The sequence below is a fragment of the Pipistrellus hanaki genome (assembly GCF_964339955.1).
Source record: "Pipistrellus hanaki genome assembly, chromosome: 17".
Lineage (NCBI taxonomy): Eukaryota > Metazoa > Chordata > Mammalia > Chiroptera > Vespertilionidae > Pipistrellus > Pipistrellus hanaki.
This window is the reverse complement of record NC_140519.1, coordinates 3,660,464-3,687,203: the sequence shown is the minus strand read 5'-3', so window position 1 is coordinate 3,687,203 and position 26,740 is coordinate 3,660,464. Positions and strand designations below refer to the sequence as shown.

The window sequence follows — 26,740 nt, the reverse complement described above, 5'->3', positions numbered from 1 at the left end:
GTCCAGCCACTGGCCAGGGCTCTGTTCTGTGGCTTGAAGCCGGATTCAACGCAAATGAGTGCCCTTCCTGATTCCGGAGCTTTAGAAATACTCTCTGGAGTGTCAGGAATCATCACTTCCCGAAGGCAGGTCCGGAGACATGCGGACCAGGGTGCCCCAATCTCACTCAAATCTCTAAACAAGTGTGAGCATAAAAAATTGATTTAAAGATAAAATTGATTGCAGAATTGATTTTGCTGATATTGCTGTCAGTAAAAACCTTTACAGCACCGAATTCAGAGCCTAACTAGCCCTTAGGGTCCCACCAAATCTTGACAGTCAACTAAGATGCCCCCACTGAATGCACCGCCATGCCACACCCACTGTCCACAGCCACTGCACCTGCCTTGTGAGGTTTGGAGCTAGAGATCCAGTCAATACTGAGAACGATGACTGGAATGCTGGTCATGAGTGCCGTTGGAGTCCCGCTGAACTGTGATGAGTGAGACCACCAGGGCTCCAAAGGTCAGCACGGCCGCTGCCCACGGCTACAAGGGCTGCGATCTGCTTCCAGCAAGAGTGCCGAGGGAACCCTGACTTTCGTACACCGAGTCTCCAAGATCCCCACCGCGGGTCCCACTGCCGCTCTGGCAGCCCTGGGAGCGGGGAGGCCATGGCTGCTCTGAGCGTCAGCAGTTTGCATGTAGAGTCTGAAAGTGCACAGTCAGCTTCAGCCATGTGACATGAGGCCAATGTGGCTGTTTTCGGTTTTCCTCAGGACCCAGGGCCAGGCTGTCCTGTCGCTCCAGTTCGGGCTCCGTCCATCTCCCAGCAGCCAGAGCTGCTCCTGCTGCCCTGGGGAGGCGGCGGCCTGCTCCCCCGGAGGCAGGGACCAGCTGGCGGAGGCGGGGCCCTCACAGCTCTGCCCAGGGACAGGCCGCCTTCGCCAACCTGCTGGGCCCAGATTCTGTCATCTACTCCTATGACACTTGTTCTCTATTGTGACAAGCAATATGGATTGTTTTTAATTACAAATTACTTTTGTTCTTTAACCCCCCCAAAAGTCAGTTGGAGAGACACACCATTAGGCCACAGACAGGAGACTTTGGCTAAGCCCAGTGGTCTGGTGGGCAGCTGCCCGCTGACCTCCCGCTGACAAAACGCCCATAGACGTCATCCAACCAGGACACTGTTGTCTCCTGTGGACTGACAGGTCAGCCAGGCACTGAGAGGCGGCCGCACAGCATAGCTCGGTGACAGTGCCGTGGACCACCCTCGGCCTCTCAGGTGCTCTCACAGAGCAGTCAGCAGGAAAGCTAGACGTGGCAGTAGGCCTCCTGCTTAAAGTCACCAAGACGAGAAACCACACAGACCTCTCTGTGAGGCTCAGCAATCAAGGGAAATCTTATTTCAGCCAGAAATGCTTGCATATCTGATCCCTGCCGACTTCAACAGACACCTTTGTGTAAATAGAGCTGAAATGTTTACATCCATGGAGGTGTTTTCCAACATTATTTCTACATTTGCCCGTATTTCTTATTTGATTGAACTATCCTATATAATAAAGATGTAATATGCAAACGGTCATTACACCATGAAGCCTGATGACCTACTGCAAAACCACTGGGTCACGGACCAGCAGGAGGGTGGGGCAGCGAGCTACAAGCGGGCTGTAGAGAGCTACAGGAGGGGGCAGGGCAGCAAGCTATGGGGGGAAGGGAGAAGGGGGCTGGGGGGAGCTACAGGAGGGTGGGCAGCAGGCAGAGAGCTACTGGAGGGTGGCAGCGAGCTACTAGTGAGTTATTGGTGCACGGATTTGTGTGCAGGACTATTAGTGCACCATATAATTACTTCAGCAAACATTTCAGCAGTGGGAACAGTATTCTGTTTGTCTGACAAGATGGTGTTTTTATAAGTGAATGTTTCATGTCCTAAAAACTCAGGGCAACTTTATTTTTATTTTTTATTTTACTAGGGGCCTGGTGAACAAAATTTGTGCACTGGGGAGGGGTCCCTCAGCCCAGCCTGTCCCCTCTCACATACTGGGAGCCCTTAGGGGAGGTCTTACAGATGGCTTAAGCCGTTCCCCATTGGGAGCAGACCTAAGCCTCAGTCTGGCCTCCCTTTGCGGGAGGCCACCGGGCTGATTAGGGAAGGCACCAGCCCCATCAGCCTGTGCTGCAGCCACTGCCAGTCACCACAGCCACCAAGGTGTTTTCATCAACACGGACTCCAGTCCCTTCACCAAGAAAAAATGACAACTTTCTTTAGGCATTTTCAAGGTGTGTCTTTCATAGGCTATGCATTTCTTCCTTTCTTTTTTTTTTTTATTCTCACCTGAGGATATGTTTCCATTGATATTTTCCCCTTCCCTCCGATCCCAGACTTAGCCCCTTCCCAAGCCTAAAGCCTCTGCCTGATGGCTGGCTAGGAGTGACCTGGGTGCTGAGGAGGTTCCCCAGACCAAGGTATGTATACAAATTAGCCACCATATTTGATGGGTTAATTTGCATACTCACTCTGATTGGCTGTGGGGATAGCAGAGGTACAATTTATATCTTTGTCTATTATTAGGTAAGATTTTTTTGCATTTTGAGGCTGAAACTGAACACCTAGAAAGCAATATTACTGGTTTCATATTTCTCCACTAAATTTTTAAAATTTAGGTTAAAATTGAGTACACCAGTGATACCCTTCGCCCCCCCCCCCCCCCCCCCCCCCGGGTCTATAGTTTCTCAACCTTACCGTAAATATTTCTTAGAATGTATTTGGATTGAGTAAAAAGTTGGTTTCTTCCTACCTGCCTGCCTCGAGGGTTTGTGAGCGTGAGGGCCCTTCCACAGACCTGCCTCAGGCATCTCCTGTGGGAGCCCGGGAGGGAGGCCCTGGCAGGCGCCCCGCCCTCCGTGCTCACTGGAGAGCGGCAGACCCCAGGCCTTCTCCTTCCACCACTTACATTTGTAAGATAGTCCTATTTCAAAGTGCAAATAAATATCAAAAGCAACTTAATTTTTATTATAGAAAGTTGAAAAAGATAGGAAGCACTGGGAAGATTTTTAAAATCACTCATAAACCCAACATCTAGGAAAGCATCGTGCATTTTCAGTGTCTGTCTTACAAAGTGAGTCCTCATTTTGCGTGTCAAGATAAAACCACCAGCATAAGGGAATACAGACAAGTTCACGTTGAGTAAAAGATTGTAAGTCAAAGTAATTAAAAATCACAGACTAAAATACAGGGTGGGGCAGGCGTGGATACAACTCCTGTCACCGAGTGCCTGCTGAAGCCAGTGGGAAAGTGAGAGAGATGGCCCTCCCAACAGAAGAACCTGGGAAGCGTTTTAGGGCCCAAAGTAAAGTTCAGAGGTTCCTTACCAATAGGTTCCACTGTTGCTAGCGAGCCTGTGACACCAAGAAGGAAGCCACTCTTGAGCGCATGTGCACACAGACCGGGAATCGGCAGGAAGAAGCTGGGCTGCTCACGTCCGCGTCTGGACGCAGCCCACGGAGTGAGGCCCGTCACTCTTTCTGTGATCGCAGGACCCTTTCTGATGTTTTAACCTGAGGAATGGCTCCAGTAAAAATGTAATTTTGAAATAGATTCCCTATTTATGGATTGCCCAATATAAAAAAAGTGTATTTTATAAACTAGGCTGTGAGGAGTAATTGTAAACAATTCTTTTTACTCCAAAAAAAGGTCTTTATTTAGTAGTCTTTAAAAAATAATCCTAAAATGGTGAACTTCACTGGTTAGAAGGGAGTGTTATTTCATTTACTTATAAGATAATAAAAACACAAAACAGGAGTCCGGGTTCATAATAATTCTTATTTCTATTCACATGTATTAAATTTGAGGAAGAGTTAGGTCAAGTTTTTTGGATGTATGCAGATCAAGGAAAAATATATAACCATAGTATTTTTTTTAAATACTAAGGTAGTTTTTTTTTATAAACAGCAGTATTAGTTCCTATAATTATTAATATTTAAATAATTCAAGCCACATTCCCCTTTATTTTGCTAATTTTTATAGGAATGTTTTCCCAAAGAACACAAAGGAATGAGCAAAAATCACATTAAGAGTGTTCATATGATTTCCTGGTACTTTTAATACAATAGATAATTCTAAAATATACATAAAATGTTTACCACTTCAAGTTCTTTTCTCCTAAACATTAAAATAATATTACATTTTAATTGGTCTTAGTGGTAATATTTCCTAAGAATACACCTTAAGATATTTTTCTTTCTGCATATTTCTCAGGTCATCAATTAATAACAAACATTTAACTAAATCAGTTGAATTTTATTTAAAGAAATTCTAATAGCCCTAGCTGGTTTGGCTCACTGGATAGAGCATCGGCCTGTGGACTCAAGGGTCCCAGGTTCGATTCCAGGCCAGGGCATGTACCTTGGTTGCAGGTACATCTCCAGTAGGGGGTGTGTAGGCGGCAGCTGATCAATACTTCTCTCTCATTGAAGTTTCTAACTCTCTATTCCTCTTCCTTCTGGTCTGTAAAAAATATCAATAAAATATATTTTTAAAAAAAGATAAAAATCCTAATATATTAAAACCTTGGGTCCATCACATCCACAATGACCGGAGACTTGACCAACTGGAAGTCAGTCCTGCAGTCAGTGCTGGGTCACCACGTGCTGAGGGGGCTGCGAACCAGGCCCAGAGAGAGGCCTGAAGAGAGAAGCAGGGTCTGATCCATAGCCTCTGTGGCAGCTGTTAATCAGCACTTGCCTCTCTTTCTCTCAGGGCTGGGCCAGCAGCTATGCCTCCATTTCTCTCCAGGCCTCCACTGGGTTTGCTGATCAGCCCCACCTTTCTGATCAGTCCCCATAAATAGGCCCAGAAACACTGACTGACATAGAAACTGACCAATCAGAACCAAATCTGGGTCAATTGTGAGGAACCAATGGCTGCCTAGGAGGCGGAGCTTTTGATGCTGACTGGCATAGAGATGGACCAATCAGAATCAAATTGGCTGAAAGAAGACAGCAGTTGGGGGCAAAATCAGGCCCGCAGGGGAGGGCAGGTAGGAGTGATCAGGCAGGCAGAGGCAGTTAGGGGAGATCAGGCCAGCAGAGAAGGGCAGTCGGAGGCAATCAGGATGGCATGCGAGGGCATTTGGGGGCAACTGGGTTGGCTGGGGAAGGACACGCCTGTAGGGAAGGGCAGTTGGGGGCCATCAGGCCAGCAAGGGAGGGTAGTTGAGGGTGAGATCAGGCTGGCAGGGAAGGGCAGTTGGGGGTGAGATCAGGCTGGCAGGGAAGGGCAGTTGGGAGTGATTGGGCTGCAGGGTAACAGATCAGTGTTTCCCAACCTTCTCTCATGATGAGAATCACCTGGTGGAGTTGTTAAAACACAGATTCCTGAATCCCAACTAAGAAGTGCTAAACTAGAATTTTTGAGAACATATAGGTAAAATTGCATACCTAACTTAGTGCTCTGTATATAACATCTGTCTTAGAGCACTAGTTAAGTATACAATTTTACCTATATGTTCCCAAAAATTCTAGTTTAGCACTTCTTAGTTGGGATTCAGGAATCTGTGGTTTAACAACTCCACCAGGTGATTCTCATCATGAGAGAAGTTTGGGAAACACTGAGTTAGATGTTAATCAGTCCAGCAGGGGAGTGGTTAAAGGTGATCAGGCTGCCAGGCAGAAGCAGTTAGGGGCAATCAGGCAGGCCGGCAGGTGAGCAGTTAGGAGCCAGCAGTCCCAGATTGTGAGAGGAATGTCTGCCCCAAACCGGTAGCCGGACATCTCCTGAGGGGTCCCTTATTGGAGAGGGTGCAGGCTGGGCTGAGGGACAACCCCCCCCAACAGATTTCATGCACTGAGCCTCTAGTTTTTGTATAAAGTGAGTTGCCTTAGAAATACAAACTTTTAAAATAAATTTTCATCATATTGCCCAGACAGAATTATCACAATGGGACAAATTACATACCTGATTTCCTTAGATGGTCAAATGTATTTGTCCCAATTCAGTAGGTGAATTTCCTTTGCCAAGTAGCCTATAATACTGCAGTTTCTTATATATGGTAAATGAGTCATGTGGTCTGTGTCCATTGAGCCCTTCCCAGGAGACTGCGACGTCCTGAAGGCAGGCTGTGCCTCCAGTTTTCCAGTTCAAACTCCCCCCCCCCCCCCGCCCCTGCCCCGCAGGCACCAGGGGCTTAGGAAGGAGGGGAGGAGGGTCACGTGAGCACTCTGTGCTCCTGTCGGCATTTCATATCAAGACAAGAAACAACCCTTATTTCTTCATGTCCAACTTCTTTGTCTTCATTATCCAATTTTGTCAGGCAGGTGTATTAGTTTCAGCTGCCATAACCAATTGCCACAAACTAGGTGGTTTAAAAAATACAGAAATTTATTCTCAAATAGTTTTGGCAGCCAGAAGTCTGAACTCAGGGTACAAGCTGGCCGTATTCCTCAGGACTCTGCCCAGGCTCTCTCGCAACGAGAGCTCCGGGGAGCACCCTCCAGCCTCCCCGCCAGGGCCAGGCCTCCCTGTGCTCTCATGCATCGCTGTGGTGTCTGCCTCCGTGTCTTCCCTTCCATCATCTGGTTCAGGACTCACAGTGAACCCCAAAGGGCTTCATTGCTAGGTCCCCCAGCGGACTTTGCACACCCTTTCCCCAAACCAGCTCAAAGTCCCAGGGTAGACACATGGCTGGGGGCTTGTACTCACTAAGAGATCATTGAACACACTTCTTTCTGTGGGATATTTGACAAGATCTTCTAGCAACATCTTTAAGAACAGGCCCCACTATGTGTGCTAGTGAGTGAGAAGGTAAAGCCGGAGAACACAGTGGAAGCTTGTGACTCTGCCCCACCCTAGCACCCGGCTGCCTGTCAGCCCATGGCGGGGAAGCTGTGAAGAGCAAGCATGTCCCTTTAAGAAAGTGAGGCTGGGCTGCCCACATCACATCTACTCTGCCAACCCACTGTTGGTCGAGCTTTCTGCAGCCACTTGGCTGCAAGCCCGGCGGGCAGGAGCACCTGCTGCGGCCAGCGTCCTCGGAAGATGGAGCAATGGAGTGAGGGACCAACAGCAGTGACAACTTTTAAAAACCTAACTCTCCTGATGATATATTTGTAAATCGAACAGATCCCTGATGGAACCAACACATCATGCATCTCATTCCAGCATTCACCATCTTCATTCTCAGCCTGGGAAATAAATATTAACTTTCCTGATTTTTTAAATTCCCAATAATGCTTGACATTCATTTCCTTAAAGGAATAAATTATTTTTCTAACATTTGGAAGTCACTGTAAAACACTGGTGTTTTCTTCTATTGAAACTGTTATAAAACATACCGTCTGAGTGACTGATCCTGACTCCCATAAGCATTTGCCTTCCCTGCTTGTCCCCGCCCCCACTCCTTTCTTCCTTCACGTGGCAACAGAATCACCATGGCAGGTGGGCAGGGGTGGCTGACGTGTCTGCCCCGCAGACTCCAGCCTTCCCAACACGGCTGGCCAAAGGGCCTGGCAGGCAGCTTTGACTCATCCCAAGCCCTTCTCCACCAGCCAAGCCAGTAAAGAAGGTGGACCTTCCTTCTCTGACTCGTGTCTCCTCAGCTGGTTTAGGACTTAGGTGGTGAGCAGAAGGAGTGACCCAGTCTATTATGAAGCTGTTATTTCCCACATGATTTGTGACCATAAGACAGCGTCTAGGAAAAGTCCCTGAAGGGCCACAGCCAAAGATGTGATTAAAGAAAAGGTAACACTCGGTCCAAGGGGGAGGGGGGACTTATTTTCAGTTTAGATCCAAACTGAAAGTTACTCTTCCGGTCAAATGGAGCAGAATACAATTAGTGACTGACCCGCCCCACCCTCCCCGCCGCCCCAGCAGCAGGCACTGGGCTCATCCAGGACCCAGGCCAGAGGGCTAAGGGCCCAAGAGCATCGGAAGCTGAGCCTTGTATGTACTTAGCAATAAGGACGAGAGAAAGCAGCCTTCCTGGAAATGCTGTTGGCACAGATTCTATTGGTGGGAAAATTCAAACAAGGCAAAAATAGCAAAGGGTTTGTACAAGGAGTGGCAAGAGGGGGAGCAGCTCAAAACCCCAGAGCGGCTCAGCAGAACCTGCACCGTAGGAGGCACGGCGCCCAAGCCCAGAGCAGGACAGACTGCCCTGAGGCACTTTGCAAAGAACTTAGTGGTCGCTGGAGAAATTGGAAATTAAATCAAAACCTCGCTGTGTTATTATGCACACGATGTCATTAGCATCAAGTGACTCATGTGCACTTCCCTTTCCATCTGTGCCTCACCTGCCTCCCCGTGCTCTCCTGTGCCCACAGCCCGTGGGGCGGAGGTCTCCTGCAGTGATGAGGGGTCTCCCAGGGGGAGACCACCGCCCACACCGCAGCCCAGGTCGGCGCTCCCTTAGGCGGCTGTGCTGCCCGCGGACTTCAGGCCACGCATTGCCGGGGTGGCTGCCGAATGACCATGGCTAAGCCATCTCTCCTGCTCAGAGCGAAGGTGTGAGGCCTGACCTACCACACTGAGAGAAAGTGATCTGAAACATGGTGGGATTTGTTGGAATCCACTTGTGAGATTCTGGTGGTTTAAGATAGTTAGAAAACAAATGTTACCGTATGTCAATCACACTGTGAAGTGTAGTTCTGGCATGCTGAGATTCTTTCTTTCCCTCATTCCCCATATGCAGACATTCCAAATAATCTTGACCGAGCCTCTAGAATAGGGGTGTCGAACTCAATCAGAGAAGGGGCCAAAATCTAAAATCCAGCCTAAATCGCGGGCCGAATGGTTTACTGAACAGTCATAAACTGACCATGTCATAAACTGACAGCGGAGTGCAGTGATGACAGTGCGGTGCAGGCCACATTGCAAGGCCTGGCGGGCTAGATTTGGCCCGCGGGCCTTGTGTTTGACACATGTGCGACATTCCTGTCCCTCTATCTTTCCCTGAAGCACCTGAGCCCACGGGTACTGTCCTTTGGATGTGAGATAATCCAGCGAGCGGCTGCCCCGGTTTTTCTCATAGCTCGCAGGAAACTTCCTAAACCCAGATCTGAGTTTTTCTTTCTCAAGCTATAACATTTCCAGATGCTCCCAATGGACGACGGGGTAAATTCCAAACTCCAGGGACATGGTTCTGAAAGTGTGGTCCCAAGAGCAGCCTAATTTTGTAAAAACTGCAAAATTCTTGCCCTCCTCCACCCCACCTGCGTCTGGGCGGTGGGCGAAGGGGGCTCTGGGCCCCAGCCCTTCCGTGGGAGGGCGCTGTGCCAGCGACCACTCCGTCCCTGCCAGCCGCCTTCCCAAGCACGCCGGCCTCTCACACTAACGCCACCCAGGCCCCCACGGCCTGACCTCTCCTCAAGCACTGTCACTCCTTCTGCTCGGGGCGGGATGTGTGTCCACTCACCTCCCAGCATCCAGCTCAAGTGTCGCCTTTGCTGCAGAACTCGGGCGTCCCTGACTCCCAGGCCTCGCCATCCCTCCCTCTGTGCTTGTAACATGCGTGCTGCACGGTTTATGCCTCTCACATGGGAAGACGGGCCCGCAGGGCAGAGTCTCGCCTCCAGTGTGTCCACTAAGAAGCTGGCCGCAGAGGTTCCTGTGCATGTGGAGAAGCGAGGACCCGTCTCACTTGGCGGCTGAGCAGACAAGCCTGCCTCCTCCGGGGCTTCCGTTTTTTCACTCCTTTCTTTGAACTGGAGAGGGGGCCTCCTCTCCTCCTGCTCAGTGAGCTCACAGGCATGACGCTGTGAGGGGTGCCCAGCTGGTCCCCCAGGCCCGGTCAGCGGAGGGCGCCTTTCTCCCTCCCGTGTACCCAAAGAATGACGGTCTGGACAAAAGCCCAAATTTTAACAATGTTCTCTAATCACCTATTTCCTTCTCGCCTTAATTTATGAGAAGAGTTGAAAAACCACAAGTAGTTGGTAATATTGAACATGAAGGGATTTTTTTCCGATAGAAATAATAATGTCAGTCTCTCCTTGGCAGTGGAATATTTGACTTTTCCTTTTCCTTATTCATAGACAAACAGGTGAAGGGCACATCCAGTCTGGCTTCTCCCTGCCGTCCCAGATAGCGAGCACGTGGTGGGCGGGAGCACGCTCTGCTCACACCTGCAGGCCACAGAGACAAGCTGCCCAGCTCGTCTAACTGGACCCCGAGGCGCTATTTTCCGTGGAGCTGAAACTACTTGAAACTGGAAACACAAATCTTTGGACAATTCTGTCCTGGATGTCCTGTCTGGGGGTCAGCCTCTAACTTCCCATAATCAGCTAAGCAAACAGCCGACACAGGGTGCCCCTTTCCTCGGTCCTCCTGTCAAAGCCCACCTCTGGTCAGAGATGCAGAGAAGAGCAGTGAAGGCCGAGAGGACGAAGGTGCAGGGAAGGGGCGGGACAGGCAGCAGCAGGCAGCGAGGGGCCAGGTGAGTTTCCCGCCACAGCTGCCTCTGGGAAGAGCTGCGGAGAGCGGTCATGTTCACGGCTAGCAGGGGACTGAGAAGGACTGCAGAGCCGAGTGTCCAGGGCCACAGCCAGGAACAGCGCTAGAGCACTCCGAGAGTGGCCGCTCCAGAGACTCTCCGGCCTGGTCCATGCCACCCTGCTCTCGGCACCTCACATTCTTCTAGGGAGCTCACGTTCCCTCTTCACATGGACAATAACTTCCTCTTCTGAAGCAGAGCTTCCAGAATTCTGTGAAAAGTAAGCTGCACGGGGACAAGATTGAGAAGGTCCCAGGAGGGTTGGTGTTGCCCTGCGCAGAGCTCCCAGTCCAGGAGAGCAAGCGGAGTGTGTGTGTGGGATGGCCGTTGGGTCAGGGGGAGCTCCTGGCATAAGGGGAGCCAACTGCAAGCTGGTGGGGAGCCCAGACTTGGCTTAGAGCAAAAGGCCCTTGTAACGGGACTGTCCTCCTGCTAACTGTGGGTTAGAGGACAAAATTGCCTGGATTTCTTACCTGTCGGCAGTGAGAGAGCAGACGGAAGAGGTAAAGAACAGAGACAGGATGGGGAGGCAATAGAATTGCTTGTTTTTGAGGTGCCCGAGTTCCTCACAGCTGCTCACACACCCACATGCCTCACCCACATGTAATCAGGGGGCTCGGGCCTCTTTCTTGCCTGTAAAATAGCCTGTCATTCACATCAGTCAGAAGTGACACAGATCTGGTGACTCATAAACGCTCAGAGCTCAGCTGCTCAAAGCGCCCAGGTTTTCTTCCCACACCCTTTAATGCCCACGTGAGGCATCATTCCCCTCCGAGGCCCAGAGGCCAGGGCACGGGAACATCCTCATGCCCAGCGGAGAGCATCCCGGGAGTCCTGTGTAGCAACCTGAACAAGGACAGGACACACGTGCACACCCAGCCGGCTTTCCCTGCTGCGCGCACCAAAGTCACACTTTCTCCCTCCCCTCGTGTCAAAGCCATGGATGCCGCGTGGAATTGTCGCGGACACTCCAGCCTCAGGGCCACGACTAAGTCTGCATCTGCCCACAACTGCCCAGCACCAGCCCCTGGAATAAGAAACCGGAGTGACGGGTTTGCTCTTTGAAGTTACTGGGTGGCCTTAATGAAATTGTGTAGGTTTCAGGGGTACAATTCTATACACAGCGTCTGTGTGTCGCACTGTGTTCCCCACCCCCAAGTGCGCTCTCCTTCCGCCGCCATTTACCCCTTCAGCCTCCACCCCGCTGCCCCCGCGCCCGCTGGACGGCGGCTGGAACCTGAGACCCCGCCGACCCCGCCCCGGCCCTTGCGTCACGAAGGGCGGGCCTTGCGTCCGGGGGCGGGGCCAGAGGCGGCTCGCGCAGACCACGCTCCGCGCGAGGCCCCGCCTCCCGGCCGGAAAGGGGCGGGCGCACCGCTGAGGGTCCGAGTTTCTCACTCTTGGCGGGACCGGCCGCCCGCCCGCCCGCCGCCCGCCGCCCGCCGCCCGCCGCCCGCCGCCCGCCGCCCGCCGCCCGCCGCCCGCCGCCCGCCGCCCGCCTTTGCGAGGGAGGCCTCTCCCCCCAGCGGACGCGCCATGGAGGGCCGCTGGCCGGGCGCCGCGGCTGAGGGACTGCCCGGCTGAGTGCGGGCGACGCCGAGCTGCCGGGCCCCGCGGCGGGCGGCGGGCGGGCGGGCGCGAGGGCCCCGGTCTGGGCGCCGGGCCCCGCGGCCTCGGAGCTGCCAGCGGGGCGCGCGGCCCGGGGGCGGCCCGGGGGCGGCGTGGCCGCGGTGGGGCGCGCGCGCTGCGGCCGGGGCCTGGCGCTGGGCTGCGCGCTGGCGGCGCTGGGCCTGGCCTCGCTGGCGCTGGCCCGCCGCGCGCTGCGGCACCTGCTGCGCTGGGCCGAGGGCCTGCCGCCGCCGCTGGGCCCGCTGCTCTTCGCGCTGGGCTTCGTGGCCGTGTCCTTCCCCTGCGCCTGGGGCTACCTGGCGCTCAGCGTGGCCGCCGGCTACCTGTACGGCTTCGCGCCGGGCCTGGCGCTGGTGGCGGCGGGCGCGCTGCTCGGCACCGGCCTGGCGCACGTGGTCTGCCGGCGGCTGCTGGCGGCGCGCGTGGCCGCCCGGGTGCGAGGCAGCGAGCGGCTCAGCGCCGTGGTCCGCGTGGTGCAGGGCGCCGGCGGCCTCAAGGTGGTGGCGCTGGCCCGGCTGACGCCCATCCCGTTCGGGCTGCAGAACGCCGTGTTCTCGGTGAGTGGCGCTGCCGGCCTGGCTCCGCGGCAGGCCCGGCGGGGAGGGCGCCCCGGGGTCAGTGTCCGGCGAGGACAGCGACAGGCGCCCGGACTCCTTGGGAGCTCAGGGTGAAGCTGACCAGCCCCAGCGGGAGGGCTGGCGGAGGAGGAATGCCCGCTTTTCGCATGGTTTTGGTCAAAACCGAACTTGCCGCTCTGGTTGCAGATGGGTGGCAATGTCCGTTCGTCATCTTACTTCCCTGGGCGCGCAGGGCCCGCCGGGGCGCCAGGGCCGCCCCCCGCCTGCGCTGGCCCTGCGGCCTGTGACCAGTGTTCGGGGGCGCAGCTGCAGCCCACAGCTCCTCACTGATTAGGCCTTTCTGCGCCTTAACTTGCTATGATGCCGTGCAAAGGTAAAGTCCTCCTGCTGGTCTTTCTTAGAAGGAAATCACAGGTCCCCGGGCCCAGCGCACATGCTCTTTGCGCGCCTCCAGACCTGCCCTGTGCACTGCCCTTGACCTCCGGCGAGGGCAGAGCCTGCTGCCCCTCACACTCATGGCAACTGGGAGCAGGTCACCGCCCGCCCGCCCCGGCTTCGCCCCGGCTTCGCGTTGGGAGCTGCCGGGGACCAGGCCACAAGGCCCACATGAAGGGCCTCGCAGAACTGGCGGAGGCCTCGCAGAACTGGCGGAGGCTGCGGGAGCTCAGCCCTCAGCCGCACTTACACTGGCGGCGGAGACAGCGTTCGAAGCCACAGGAGGGTCTGCATGTTCTGTTGGTGGTTCTGACACAGTTTTGTTTAGAAAGGAAGCATTTTTAGTCTCTGTAAACTTGTGTATTAAGAATAATTCTAAACAGCTTAACTTTGTGACAAAATTAATTTTTTCATTCAAAATCCTTTTGCAGATCTTGTGTTTTCTCTCCCAGCAGCGTCTGGCTGTAGACTGAGTGAGGCGGGGCTGGTGCTGGCTGTGGAAGGGAGGGTCTCAGGCCTCCAGTGTGGAGTGTGAGGGGTGCAGAGCAGCGTGCTAGCACTGAGCAGAGGGGGTACTAAGGAGCCCGGACTGCATCGTGAGTCTGCTTAGTTCTCCACTGTCAGGGTGAGCTGTGCACCTTTTCTGTCCCAGCGGTGCCTGCTATCCGGGTCCTTCTGTGCACTGCTCGCTCTCCCAGCAGGCCCTGCAGAGGGTGCCCCTGGCGGCCACAGCCTGTCTGACAGAGGGCACAGGCTGTGCTGAGGCTCTGACCTGCTCCTTGTCCTTTCTGTGGGTCAGATGCTTATTTGTAGAACGGGGAGAGCAGTGATACCTGTTCCATAGGATTGCCGAGAAGATTACTCAGGTAAACACATGCCACAGAGCCCGGCTCAGCCAGCACGCCCCTCTGGCCTTGGCTCCCATTCCTGCCGTTACCCAAGGTCACCAGGTAGTAAATGAATGATAGAGTCAGACTTTGCACTGCAGTCTGCTGAGAGGACCCAGTCCCGGCTCCGCTTCCTCACTGTGTCTTCAGTCCCCAGTGCAGTTCTGGGTGCATAAGAAGGAATAGGGATGCATTACATGTTTATTAACTTAACAGATTTTTAAAAATGCCTCTTGAACATTAAATAAGTGAGAAAGAAGTAGAACCTGGTACATGGCTGCATGGCCTCCCACTGCTCTGCTCTCCAGGCATATCTCTTCCCTTCCTGTATTTTACTTATTAAATGTTTTTATTTATTGATTTTAGAGAGAGAGAAGTTTCGTATAGTTATTCTTCTGAGCTGTACTTTCTGTTGTAACGTGTGTAACACCTGCGGCATAGCTGTGATAAAATATAGTTTGCTTATTATTTACTACTAGAGGCCCAGTGCACGAAAATGCATGTACTGGCTGGGGGGGAGGGGGGGGGGAGGGAGGCTCAGCCTGGCCTGCTCCCTCTCACAGTCGTGGAACCCTTAAGGGGATGTCCTACTGAAGGCTTAGGCCCACTCCCCAAGAGGAGCGGACCTAAGCCACAGTCTGGACTCCCTCTGTGGGAGGCAACCAGGCTGATCAGGGAAGGAGGCGCCACCCCCATCATCCCACTACTGCTGCTGCCACTGCCTCTGCTGCTGCCGCAGCCGCTGCCAGCCTCAGGGACTGCAAGGCCTGAGCCCTGGGCCTCGCAGCTGCCCGAGCCCATGGCTGCCTGAGCCCCAGGCCTCACACCAGAGCTCACGACTGCCTGAACCCACAGCGGCCTGAGCCCACTGCTGCCGAAGGCTGGTCATGACCCATTATGGAGTCCTGGCCTAATTTGCATATTACCTCTTTATATATGGAGATTTCCTTCTCTCTATCCCATGCATTCCAAAATGAGAACATTGACACCCAGAGATTTTTTGAAATTTAATAAATATTTACGGTTCACGTACTAAGTGAAGGCCCTGTTCTTCTACCCGGCACGTTATATAATGCTCACATCAACCCTAACCCCGCAGCAGCTAAAGCACGGGAGGCATGGAGTGGGAAGTGACCAGCCCAGCACGTGCCAGTCCATGGAGCGGCGTGAACGCCCCAGGCCTGCGGGTCGGAGAAGAGCTGCGTTTCTCGGGGACCTGGTTCCTGCGTTTACAACTCACAGACCTCTCGCCTGTTGTAGTACCATGTACACGCATGTCTTAACTCTTTCTTGATTGAAAAAAGCAGGCATCTTTTTAAACTTTATCTAACAGGTTTTTATTGTCTACAAAATAAGTTCATTGTAAAAAGTTTTAAAACTACAAATTATCTTTCCTTGAAGAACAAAACAGTCATTAGCAGTTTAGTGTGTTTTTCTAGTTTCTGCAGGTGCTAGTGCACCACTTTCCCTCGGTCACGTGGTGAGTGAGTGCAGCAGGTGGCGTCTGTGGCCTTTTTCTGAATGGATGGGCACTTGTTAAGGAATCTACAGAGTGACTCCCAGTGACCACCAGGCAGGTGTTTCCTGTCTTTATGTCTTTATCTCTGTAGGTTGGGGTCTCGTGGATAGAAGTCATTTGATAAAGTTTTGTTGAATGAGCAAAAATTATAAACCTATAGTTTGCCATACTTTTTGAAGAAGATCTTTTTTAACTATTCAGAGAAACTTCATTACATTTAGACATGGACTGATTCTTCCCATTCTGATATCTTGTAACTTAAATATTTAATTTAGAGATAACTTCCAAAACATACAATGTTTTACTACTAGCTGCAATATAAGATTTATTTTGTCATATTTACTTAGGTACTTGACAAGTTTATTCCAAAGAAAGTTCTCCTTTCCAGTGAGTGCTTCAAACTCACAGGAGCCTTCCTCAAGCTTGGCCCCATTCATGTCATTCCTTAACTAGACGCCCCATGTCACCCCAGGCCCTCCCTGTGTCACTTAGTGTCCTGCTGTGCTTCCCAGGGTCCCCAGCGTGGGCCTGGAAACAACCCCAACCACACACCAGTGGCCAGGACAGCCCTGATTTCCCGCCTGTGTTCCTCCTGCCTGGTCCCACCTGCCTCCTCACACCTGCCCCTTCCCACCTGCCTCCTCCCACCCCCCTTCCCACCTGCCTCCTCCCACCTGCCCCTTCCCACCTGCCTCCTCCCACCTGCCCCTTCCCACCTGCCTCCTCCCACCTGCCTCCTCCCACCTGCCTCCTCCCACCTGCCTCCTCCCACCTGCCCTTCCCACCTGCCCCTTCCCACCCCCCTTCCCACCTGCCTCCTCCCACCTGCCTCCTCCCACCTGCCTCCTCCCACCCCCCTTCCCACCTGCCCCTTCCCACCTGCCCCTTCCCACCTGCCCCTTCCCACCTGCCTCCTCCCACCCCCCCTTCCCACCTGCCTCCTCCCACCTGCCTCCTCCCACCTGCCTCCTCCCACCTGCCCTTCCCTCCTGCCTCCTCCCACCCCCCCTTCCCACCTGCCTCCTCTCACCTGTCCCTTCCCACCTGCCTCCTCCCACCTGCCCTTCCCACCTGCCTCTCACCTGTCCCTTCCCACCTGCCTCCTCCCACCTGCCCCTTCCCACCTGCCTCCTCCCACCTGCCCCTTCCCACCTGCCTCTCACCTGTCCCTTCCCACCTGCCTCCTCCCACCTGCCCCTTCCCACCTGCCTCCTCTCACCTGCCCCTTCCCACCTGCCTCCTCCTGCCCCTTCCCACCTGCCTCTCCCACCTGCCTCCTCCCTCCTGCCTCCTCCTGCCCCTTCCCACCTGCCTCCTCCCACCTGCCCCTTCCCACCTGCCTCTCCCACCTGCCTCCTCCCTCCTGCCTCCTCCTGCCCCTTCCCACCTGCCTCCTCCCTCCTGCCTCCTCCCACCTGCCCCTTCCCACCTGCCTTCTCCCACCCCCCCTTCCCACCTGCCTCCTCCCTCCTGCCTCCCACCTGTCCAGTCCCACCTGCCTCCTCCCACTCCCACTTCGCACCTGCCTCTTCCCACCTGCCTCCTCCCACCTGCCCCTTCCCACCTGCCTCCTCCCACTTGCCTCCTCCCTCCTGCCTCCTCCCTCCTGCCTCCTCCCACCTGTCCAGTCCCAGCTGCCTCCTCCCAGCTGCCTCCTCCCACCTGCCTCCTCCCAACTGCCCCTTCCCACCTGCCTTCTCCCACCCCCCCTTCCCACCTGCCTTCTCCCACCTGCCCCTTCCCACCTGCCCCTTCCCACCTGCCCCTTCCCACCTGCCTCCCCCCACCTGCCCCTTCCCACCTGCCTCCTCCCACCTGCCCCTTCCCACCTGCCTCCCCCCACCTGCCTCCCCCCACCTGCCCCTTCCCACCTGCCTCCTCTTACCTGCCTCCCACCTGTCCAGTCCCACCTGCCTACCGGCAGATGCAGCTTGCAGAGCTGTCCCTGTGCCTCCTCCCCAGGCTGCCCCTGCCCTGTCTCTGCAGCCGGGTTGGTCCTGCTCTCTAATGCTCTGCACCTGCCTCCTCTGTGTTGCCTCTGTCTGGCCTTGGGGACAACAGTGTTCTGGTTCCAGGCAGGTAGCTGTGTCTGCCTTGCTGTCCGTGGGCCCCACCAAGACCTTGGGGTGCAGACGTGTCTGTGGTGGTCATGGGGATTGTGAGTGACCTTGCACACTAGCAGAGCTGCCTCTAGTGGCTGACCTGGGAGCAGGTGGATGCGACCTCACCGAAAGCAGGGGTGGAAGAAGGAGAGTGCCAGGTCACTGTTGGCACCAGGTCTCGGGAGCACACCGTTGTTCTCAGCATTCATGGCAGTAGCAGCTACATGAAATGCTAGAAATAAGTAAATAACATGCATGATGCATATAAATAAAACTAAACTTTAATAAGATGTGAAAATTCTGAAACATTTTGGATAAGTGCTAAATATTCTAGAGGTTTCACCTCTATCCAGTTTACTTAATAAATATACCTTAATCCTATATAAAATTGATTAATTTTTTTAATGACAGAGTAGTCCTAAAATTTATCCTTAAGACTAATTATGACAATTTTTCAAAGGAGAGAAATGAAGGGTTTGAAGGATGGCAAGTTCTTTATCTGACGGTCTTTCAGCACAAGATTTAGGGTATCAGTGGGCCCCATTAGAGCTCCAAATGGCTCCTTCTACATATAGTTACTTCATTTCTAATGAAGTCAACATCCCAAGTCACTACAGAATTAATTCCACAAGTAATGCTATGGGGGAAGGGCAGGAATAGGCTGTTCCCTTCCTTTATATTCTCACATTTAAGCCAGATAAATTCTAGAAAGAGTAAGTGGTAAATGCTACAAAGGAAAAGACAATTATAAAAAAAACACAGGTAAAAACAAACACGGGGATCTGAAGAGACTCTAAAGCTGAGAGCAATGGAGAAATCAGAGGAAAAGATAGTAATACTAGATTACACACAGATGCAGAAACAATTATATCTCCAAGCATAAGGGACACTATCGAGGAAAATAGTCGCCACATAAACAGCTCTAATGGATCCATAAGAAAAATACTCAGTGTTCCAGTTAACAAATGGGCAGATGTGAACACTTGAAGCCATACTTTAAAACGAATATCGGTTGTATTAAATAATGCTGATGAAACATTTACTCCTGTCAAACTGGGGAAGATTGAAATGTCATATTGAGCGTTGCTGTGATGGAATGGACACAAAGGCGTTACTGACAGGCATACAATCACTGGGGACTTTTTTGGGGAAAGTTTTTATAATTCCATCCAATGGGTCCATTCTGAGTGATTTATCCTAGGAAAATGGAAATACGTTTGTTGTGTAACAGATCATTCCAGAAGGGAGTGGCTTAATGAGCAGCCCTCCCCGCTCTGCGGCTGGAGGCCCCTGTGCAGTTCTCCCCGCCTCAGTCAGCTCCCAGCCTGACTGCGGAGGATTCGCCTCCAGGCGCCTCCGTCTCTGCTCCTGGGGCTGCGTTCCTGGCTCTGGGCCTCCCCAGGGAGCTACTTGCCTGCTGAAGGGAGGGCGGCAGTCTGTTAGCTGGAAGGCGAGTCCTGAGAGAAGTTTTGTGGAGTTTAGACCCTGCCTCCGCACCTGGTCAGTGTGCAGGCAGCTGCTCCTTCGGGTTGAGTTTTCATTTGGAGCCGCAGAAAAAGAGGCACAGGATCCCCTGTCCACAGAGCGGCCCGGAGGCCGCAGCCCAGCGGGAGCATGGCTGCACGAGGACCATTCTGCCTTGATGGAGTGTCGGTCTTGAGCTAGGCACTTGCTAGATATTGTTCAAACCTCTCTGATCCTCACCACAGCCCTGTAGGGAGGTGTTTTTTTGTTTTGTTTTTTTTAATACATTTTATTGAGTTTTTACAGAGAGGGAGAGGGATGAAAGCTAGAAACATCGATAAGAGGGAAACATCGACCAACTGCCTCTTGCACATCCCCCATTGGGGATGTGCCCGCAACCAAGGTACCTGCCCTTGACTGTAATCGAACCTGGGACCTTTTGGTTCGCAGGCCGACGCTCTATCCACAGCCAAACCGGTCTCAGAGGGAGGTGGTTTGTCTTCATTTCAGATGAAGAGGCTGACGGATGCTCAGAGACAGGGTGGCTGGGGCGCTCAGCCCCTGAAGGCTGCTGGGGCCTCTGGCTCCAGAGCCGGGACTGCTGCTGCTGTGCTGGTGGAGTGTGACCCGAGGAGGCTTTCCAGAGTGACCATGGCCATGTTCTGTGCGAGTCACCCTTCCCTTTCCCTTGGTCTTGCAGATGACCGAGCTCCCCTTGCCCAGCTACCTGCTGGCATCCTCGGCGGGGCTGCTGCCCACCCAGCTCCTGAACTCCTACCTGGGCACCACTCTGCGGACCATGGAAGACGTCATTGCCGAGCAGACTGTGAGCGGATACGTAGTGTTTTGTTTGCAGGTGAGTTTGCAGGTGAGCTGCCTTTTTCCCTCTTGTAAAACATTGCTGATTTCACCTAACAGATTTAATAAAAATAATTTAAGAAGATTTTTGCTTTTTATGTATTTTCTTGTTCTTTCAATCATACGTAATATTTTGACAATATTTACATTTTAATTGTGTAGCTATATTCCAGAATGGAGTGGCTTAATGAGCAGCCAACCCAGTATGGAACTGAATTAAAGATTGTCTTAAACAAAAAGAAATGATAAAAACCGGGTCCTTTCTTTGGTAATAATTTTTATAGTCACCACTAAACCAAATACTCTATTGAGTTAGTGTGAAGTGTTAATACTCTGTTTTGGAAATTATTTTAGTGAGATTTAGTGGGGTTGGCTTTTTATTTTTGTTACTTTATCTTCAAATTATTGAACTCTCTGTTTATTAGAATATTATATCTGTAATATATTTTTTTCTGATATAATTTGATGTAGAGAAAACATTTTTTAGCAAGTATTGCTTTCTAAAAAGTAAAGATTTCTGCTACAAATCTAAATAAGATTTGTATAATGGATTATTATCCTGCACTTTGTAATGCAGTTTGGGGAACATGTAATACCATATATTATGTGTACCAGTTAATAATGCGGATTTTTCCAATAGACGTAGTTACACATATGTTTTGTATATATGCGATTTGATATGTATGCTATTTTGTATTGACAAACAAAACTTCATCTGTCAAATTTACTGAAGTTGTTATGCTTAAAAATGTCGAATTTTGTGCCAAAAAAAGAGCATTTGTGGGAAGTTTTAATTTTTTACTTTATTTTGAAAAAAAAAGTTAACATATACTTCGGGAAGCTTATGGTGAACATGCTCCATCTCAAGGTACTTGTGAACGCTGGTTTAAATGCTTTAAAAGTGATGATTTCGATGTGAAAGACAAAGAACGTCCAGGTCAACCCAAAAAGTTTGAAGACAATTACAAGCATTATTGGATGAAGATGAGTGTCAAGCTCAAAAACAACTTGCAAAAAGATTAAACATTGCTCAGCAATTTCTGATTGTTTACAAGCAACGAGAAAGATTTTAAATGAAGGAAAATGGGTGCCACATCAACTGAACGAAAGATAAATGGAAAACCGAAAAGTCATCAGTAAAATGTGAAAGAAAGTCTTTTTTGCATCGAATTGTGACTGGTGATGAAAAGTGGATTTATTTTGAGAATCCAAATGCACAGAATCATGGAGTTGATTCAGGTCAACCATCAACACCGACTTCAAGGCCAAATCACTTTTGAAAGAAGATAGTGCTCTGCGTTTGGTGGGATCAGGAACATGTGGTGTGTTATGAGCTTCTAAAATCAGGTGAAACTATTAATACTGATCGCTATCAACAACAAATAATCAATTTGAACCACGCTTTGATTGTAAAACCACCAGAATGTTCCAGGAGACATGGCAAAGTAATTTTGCTTCATTATGACGCACCATCACACACTTCAAAACCAGTTAAAGACATGTTAATAGATCTTGCCTGGGAAGTAGGAACCCACTGCCCCTAACCCCCATCCCATATTCACCAGACCTTGCTCCTTCAGATTACCACTTGTTCGATCGATGGCACACACACGCACTTTCTGAGCAGCACTTCAAAACGTATGAAGAAGTAGAAAATTGGGTCTCTGAATGGTTTGCCTCAAAATGAGAAAAGTTCTACTGGGACGGTATCTACAGATTACCTGAAAGACGGGGGAAATGTGTAGCTAGCGATGGACATTACTTTGAATAAACCATCTTTGATGTTTCTCTCGAAATTATTGTGTTTTTTTTAATTACAAAATCCGCCATTATTAACCAGTGCAGCTAGTAAGATGTTGATAAAAAAGAAAAGTTCTGTATGTAGGCTCATTAATTTAGTGCACTTAAATTGCATACAGGAAGAGTTAGTTTATTTGTTTAGTTATGATACATTTTATTCCTGAGATTTACCAAAATAGAAAATCATCATAAATCTTGACAATCTAGTACGGTGGTGGTGATGACGTGACAGCTGTTTTTTACTGAGTGTTTTCCTGGCCATGTAGTTGAGCTCCTGTAATTCCTACCAAAACCCTGGGAGGTTTGTGTTTTTATTAGTTCAAGCCCACCTTGGACACACCCTTCACAGCGCTTCCCTCCGTGATGGTGCATTGCTAGCATGAAACTAATCACGGCAGAGATATTTACACCCGGAATGGCAGGTGCTCCAAATCGAGATTCCCACCTCCGACCCCCAAGAGCTAGTTTGTCTGTCTGCACACCAGACAGTGCAGTGGCTGGCTGACGGCTAGTGCTAGCGAGACGGTGACTGTGACTGACTGTCAGCACTGATTAGTTCTGATTCCTGCTGTTGTTGCCATGTGGCATCAGGCCACAGAAGCTCTGTCAGCAGCACTGTGGTAGGGGTTTGAGGTGCCGTGTACCATAGGGGTGACGCTCCGTGCACACGCCTGTGAGCAGTCGGCCTGTGAGCTGCGTGGGCAGCGTGTCGGCCAAAGGGCGCAGCACGGAAACTTGGCAGTGATTTGCTGTTTGGGGGGGTCAGGCATTTTTATTTTGTCATTTGCCTCCAGAGCTATGTATTTTTTAGATAAACTGAATCTAGGTTTAGAGTTATTATAGTTGGCTTATTTTTATGAATGCAAGTTACATGAAGCTTCCTATGCATTCTGTCTGTGGAATCATTTGTTTAGAATCATCCTGAGGCCCTGGTGGACTCTGCATTCCCAATATTTTTTCAGTATAAATTTAAGCACATACTGCTTCTCTAGTTTCCTGAAATTGGGTGATCCATTTGAAACCTCTTTTCCTCTATGTTATGTGTGAATTATTAGAAACCCTCATCCTCACGTCTTTCCCAAGATTCTCAGCGTGTTGTGTGCATCTCGGCACACACCCCCTGCAGTCCTGCTTCGGGGCGGGGCATGCGCGCAGTGGTCAGTGGTCAGTGGAGTGTCTGCAAGTGCAGGATCTTCTTTCCCCACCATGTTCTCCCCCACGGGAGCTGGCAAGCTTACCTTAGGATACAGATGGGGGTGAAGCAAGTCTTCCTTAGCGAGCATTTACGAAAACCACCACCGCCCACGTTCCTTCCTGCGGAGTCTGTTCCCGGGAGGACTGAGCCAGCCTGCAGGTGTGGGATGAGAGGGGATCCGTCCCGGGGGGGTGCCCACGGAGAGGAGTGGGGGCCCGGGGCCCTCAGCTGCTGGGAATGCAAGGCTCTGCGTCAGGGTTAGAGCTGCCTGCAGCGGCCAGGATTGGACAGTGGCATGTGGTGCTCGGACCAGACCAGCTAGTCTGTGTCTGCAAAGAGGCTGGGGCCCCATCCAGTCCCTCATGTGTCTCCTGTATTTGTGTGGCCACAGCCAGAGCCCCTCAGAGGAGCCCTCTTCACACGTGCGCCTCTGGGGGTCGCGGGCCAGGCAGACTGGGACTGGTGTCAGTGTGGTGTAGGCCGCTCCTCGGCGCCCGAACATCTCCCTCCTCCGGTCAGTCTCCCCTCTTCCCCCTTTTCCGCGGCTCTTCCCGGCTCCCAGGAGCTTCAGGTCCTCAAAAGAAACCAGTTTCAATCTGGTTTGCCCGGGCCTCCCTGGTGATGGGGAGCGCCCTCTGCTGGAAGGGCTCCTCCCACCTGTGCTTGGGCTTCTGTGTAATGGGAAGCCTTTTAGAACCTTTCCCCACATCACGGCTCAGTGGAGTGTGGAGTCAGCACCCACCGCAGGTCTTGGTCTGGAAGGACATCTTGGGGGAAGCCCGTGCGTGGGGACGGAGCCAGAGGTTTGCCTCTGGGTCTGAGCCTCCGTCCTGTGGCCTTGTCACAGCCCCAAGCCACACGCCACCTCGTCTCCGTCGGACTGCAGCGGGGCCTGCCTCCCTGAGCTCCGCTCTCCTCGCGCCTGGCCCATTGCCCAGGATGTGCTCCTCCCAGCCCCTCAGTCAGTAGCTGAGGTTCCTCGTCGCTCTCAGAAAACTTCTTCTGGGCACAACTGTTGCGGGGGGAAGGGGGGCGCGCTGCTGTGATGGGTGAAGACCCTGGGCTGGCATCACCGAGCAGCCTGGCTGTCCGTGACACCTCCTCTCCACTCCCTTTCACCGCCGTGTCCCCATCGTCAGAGTTCCTTTGGTGTTCTTCCTGAGGACACACATTTCGCATTCGTGGTCTGTGTCATCTTGAAGCTACTGCATTTCATTTCTCAGGTGGTGGCTCATGGTCCGCGTGTGACCGCACCAGGTATTGCATCTGCGGGTGGCGGTACTGCTCGGAGGCCCAGGCCCCGTGGGCGTCGCCTGGTGTGCGGACAGGAGCCAGGCAGGCCGTCACGCAGCCCGGCCCGCGCTCGCTCTGCTGCCACGTCTCAGTCCTCGGGGAGGTTTTTCAGTTGAAGGGTCGGGCTTGACATGACGTCACGTGTGGGCTGGAGGGCGCATTCCCGCATGTGCTCCCCTGGCGCCGAGCCCTGGCCACCCGTAGGTGCGGCCCCACTCCCAGCAGACGCCGGGGAGAGGGTGGCCGTGTGAACCACTCGAGCCCTTCCCTGCGCCCGAGGAGCATCCTGATCCGGCATGTGGGCGCCCCCGCCCTCCGGCGGTGCTCACGGCCTCTCTGTTCGCTCCCCAGGTCATCCTCAGCGTCGGCCTCATGTTCTACGTGGTCCATCGCGCGCAAGGGGAGCTGAAGGCGGCGCTGGGCGCTCCGCTGCTGAGCGGCGGGCAGCCGGCCGGCGGCGTCGACGTCGTGTGACCCCTCAGCGGCGCCCCTGCAATGCTTGTCAGGAGCCTGGTGCTGTCTGGGTGTCGTCCCCCCACCCCGGGGGGCAGAGCCAGGCCGAAGGTCGTGGCACAAACAGAAGGACTGGCTCCAGCGGCTCTGCTTCTCTGCGGCGAGGATCTGTCCGCGTGGGCTGCACGGTGACCTGTGCCCCCGGAGGCCTTCGCTCTGCGCTGGGGGTGTCTTCTCTGAGGACGTGTGAGCAGAGGAAGGACCCGCGTGTGCTGCGGGCCGTGTGTGCAGCCCGGAGCGGTGCGGTCCGTCCTGCTCGCAGAGCCGCCCCAGGCCCGCTCCCCATGTCAGGAGGGGAGCAGAGGTGCTCGGTTGTTCGTTGTGAGCGGCCACCTGCTCCCTGTGTCTGTGGGACGGTGCCCGCCAGCAGCGGCGTGGCCTGTGTGCGGTCACGCGGGGTCCGAGGAGGCCGAAGTGCTCTTACCCCCGTCCTCCCTCCGGGCGGCGCGGAGCCAGAGCTGACGGCAGCGCAGGCCGGGAGGCTGTGCGCGCCGCTCCGCAAAGGCCGTCCCGCAGTTTACCCAGCCATTTCACGAAACACTTCCTTTTATAGTCATCGTTAGGTTTTGAAATAAAAATGTTTTTCCTTTAAAATGGTGGGCTTGCCCTCATTGAAGATGTCACTCAGGTGGCCTTATTGGATCAAAACGCCTTTTTTACAAACAAGCTTTAAAATCATGTGTGTATCCCACTGTAGTTGTCCCCATTGTCTGTAGCTTTAAAACTGTGAGTACGAGGTGAACGTAGTGCCCAGCTGTGTGTCGGGGCCTGCTGTCGAGCAGGCTTGCTGTTTGCTTCCCAGTTGCTTTTCTCTGATCAGACTCAGGGCCCTGAACTGCGAGCGGTGCTGTGAGCCCCCGCGGGTGCTGCGTCCCAACTCCCCGGGCTAGGGCACGTCACTCACGCACCACCTGACCTCCGTAGTTTAGTTTGTGAATTTAAAGATTCGGTGTTGTGGATTCTTTCCTTTTTACAACCAAGAGTATAGATGGATCCAGGTTTTCTGGTTTGTATCTCGGTTTGGCAAGAAGTTTCCAACCTAGAGACTCTCATTTGCCTGGCCATTGGCTGGCGCCTGTGCCTGGCTTGCTCCGGGGGAAGCGTCTTCAGAAGCAGTCGTCCTGTCCTGCGCTGAGCGTGCTCCGTGGTAAGTTCTCTGTGCCAGGGCAGGCGGTGCTCTTCCTCCCTCCCAGCACCTCGCGCTCTGCCTGCAAGGAACGGGCTCGGCCTCTGCCCGGGGCTTCGGCCAGCCAGCCTGCAGCACGTGACAGCCTCCACATCATCTGTCGATGGGGAGAACGCGTGGATTAGAATATGCTTACTCTTTTTTGAATCCTAATTACTTGTTTAGTTCTCTGTTTTGTTTGTTTTTAGTGATTTTACAATGAGCAATACACTTGGTCCACGTCGAACTTGACTTTTCTCATGCTCCTCGTCGGTTGGTTTGCTGAAGGAACCATTCATTGAAGGTCATTGCTTTCACACTCCGTGCACTTGCTGTATTTTGAAATGCATTTATTTACTTAGTGTCTCGTAACTTGAATAATTTCTCCAAACATAAACCTTTTGGTAGTTCGTAACCAGCTCTTCCAACTGTTGCTTGGCACCTCAAATACACATGTCAAGGTGAACAAGAAGTGATTTTTCTGTATGCTGCCAATCATTTTATATAATAAATCACCCATTTTTACTTAAGATTGTGTGGATTTGCTATTTCTAAGACTCTTGCATGGAGCCGCCCTTCCTTTCTCTCCACCTCCCCAGCCCCTGGGGACATCGCTGCACCTGGTGCCCTGGGCACAGGCTGTCACAGAGTTCCTCCTGTTGACTAAGTCCTGTCTCCGGCCATCGAAAATCCTGTATAATAAAGAGGGAACATGCAAATTGACCATCACTCTGCCACAAAGATGGAGGCGCCCACAGCGGAGGCGGGGTTTCCATAACAAGATGGCTGCACCCACAGCAGAGGCTGAGTTCCTGTAATGAGCCTTAGCGAGCAATC

At 52.6% G+C, this 26,740-nt stretch overlaps 1 protein-coding gene across 1 annotated transcript; it reads left to right on the top strand.

Moving 5' to 3' along the window:
- Positions 1–7,409: 7,409 nt before the first annotated feature.
- On the top strand, positions 7,410–26,433 carry TMEM64 (transmembrane protein 64; the record flags this gene model as incomplete). The annotated part of the gene is made up of 4 exons (XM_084865029.1): positions 7,410–7,416; positions 12,035–12,651; positions 19,780–19,935; positions 24,577–26,433. 4 exons carry the CDS (start codon positions 7,410–7,412, stop codon positions 24,697–24,699), a joined length of 903 nt encoding a protein of 300 aa, XP_084721155.1. The 3' UTR covers positions 24,700–26,433.
- Between the last annotated feature and the right edge of the window lie 307 nt (positions 26,434–26,740).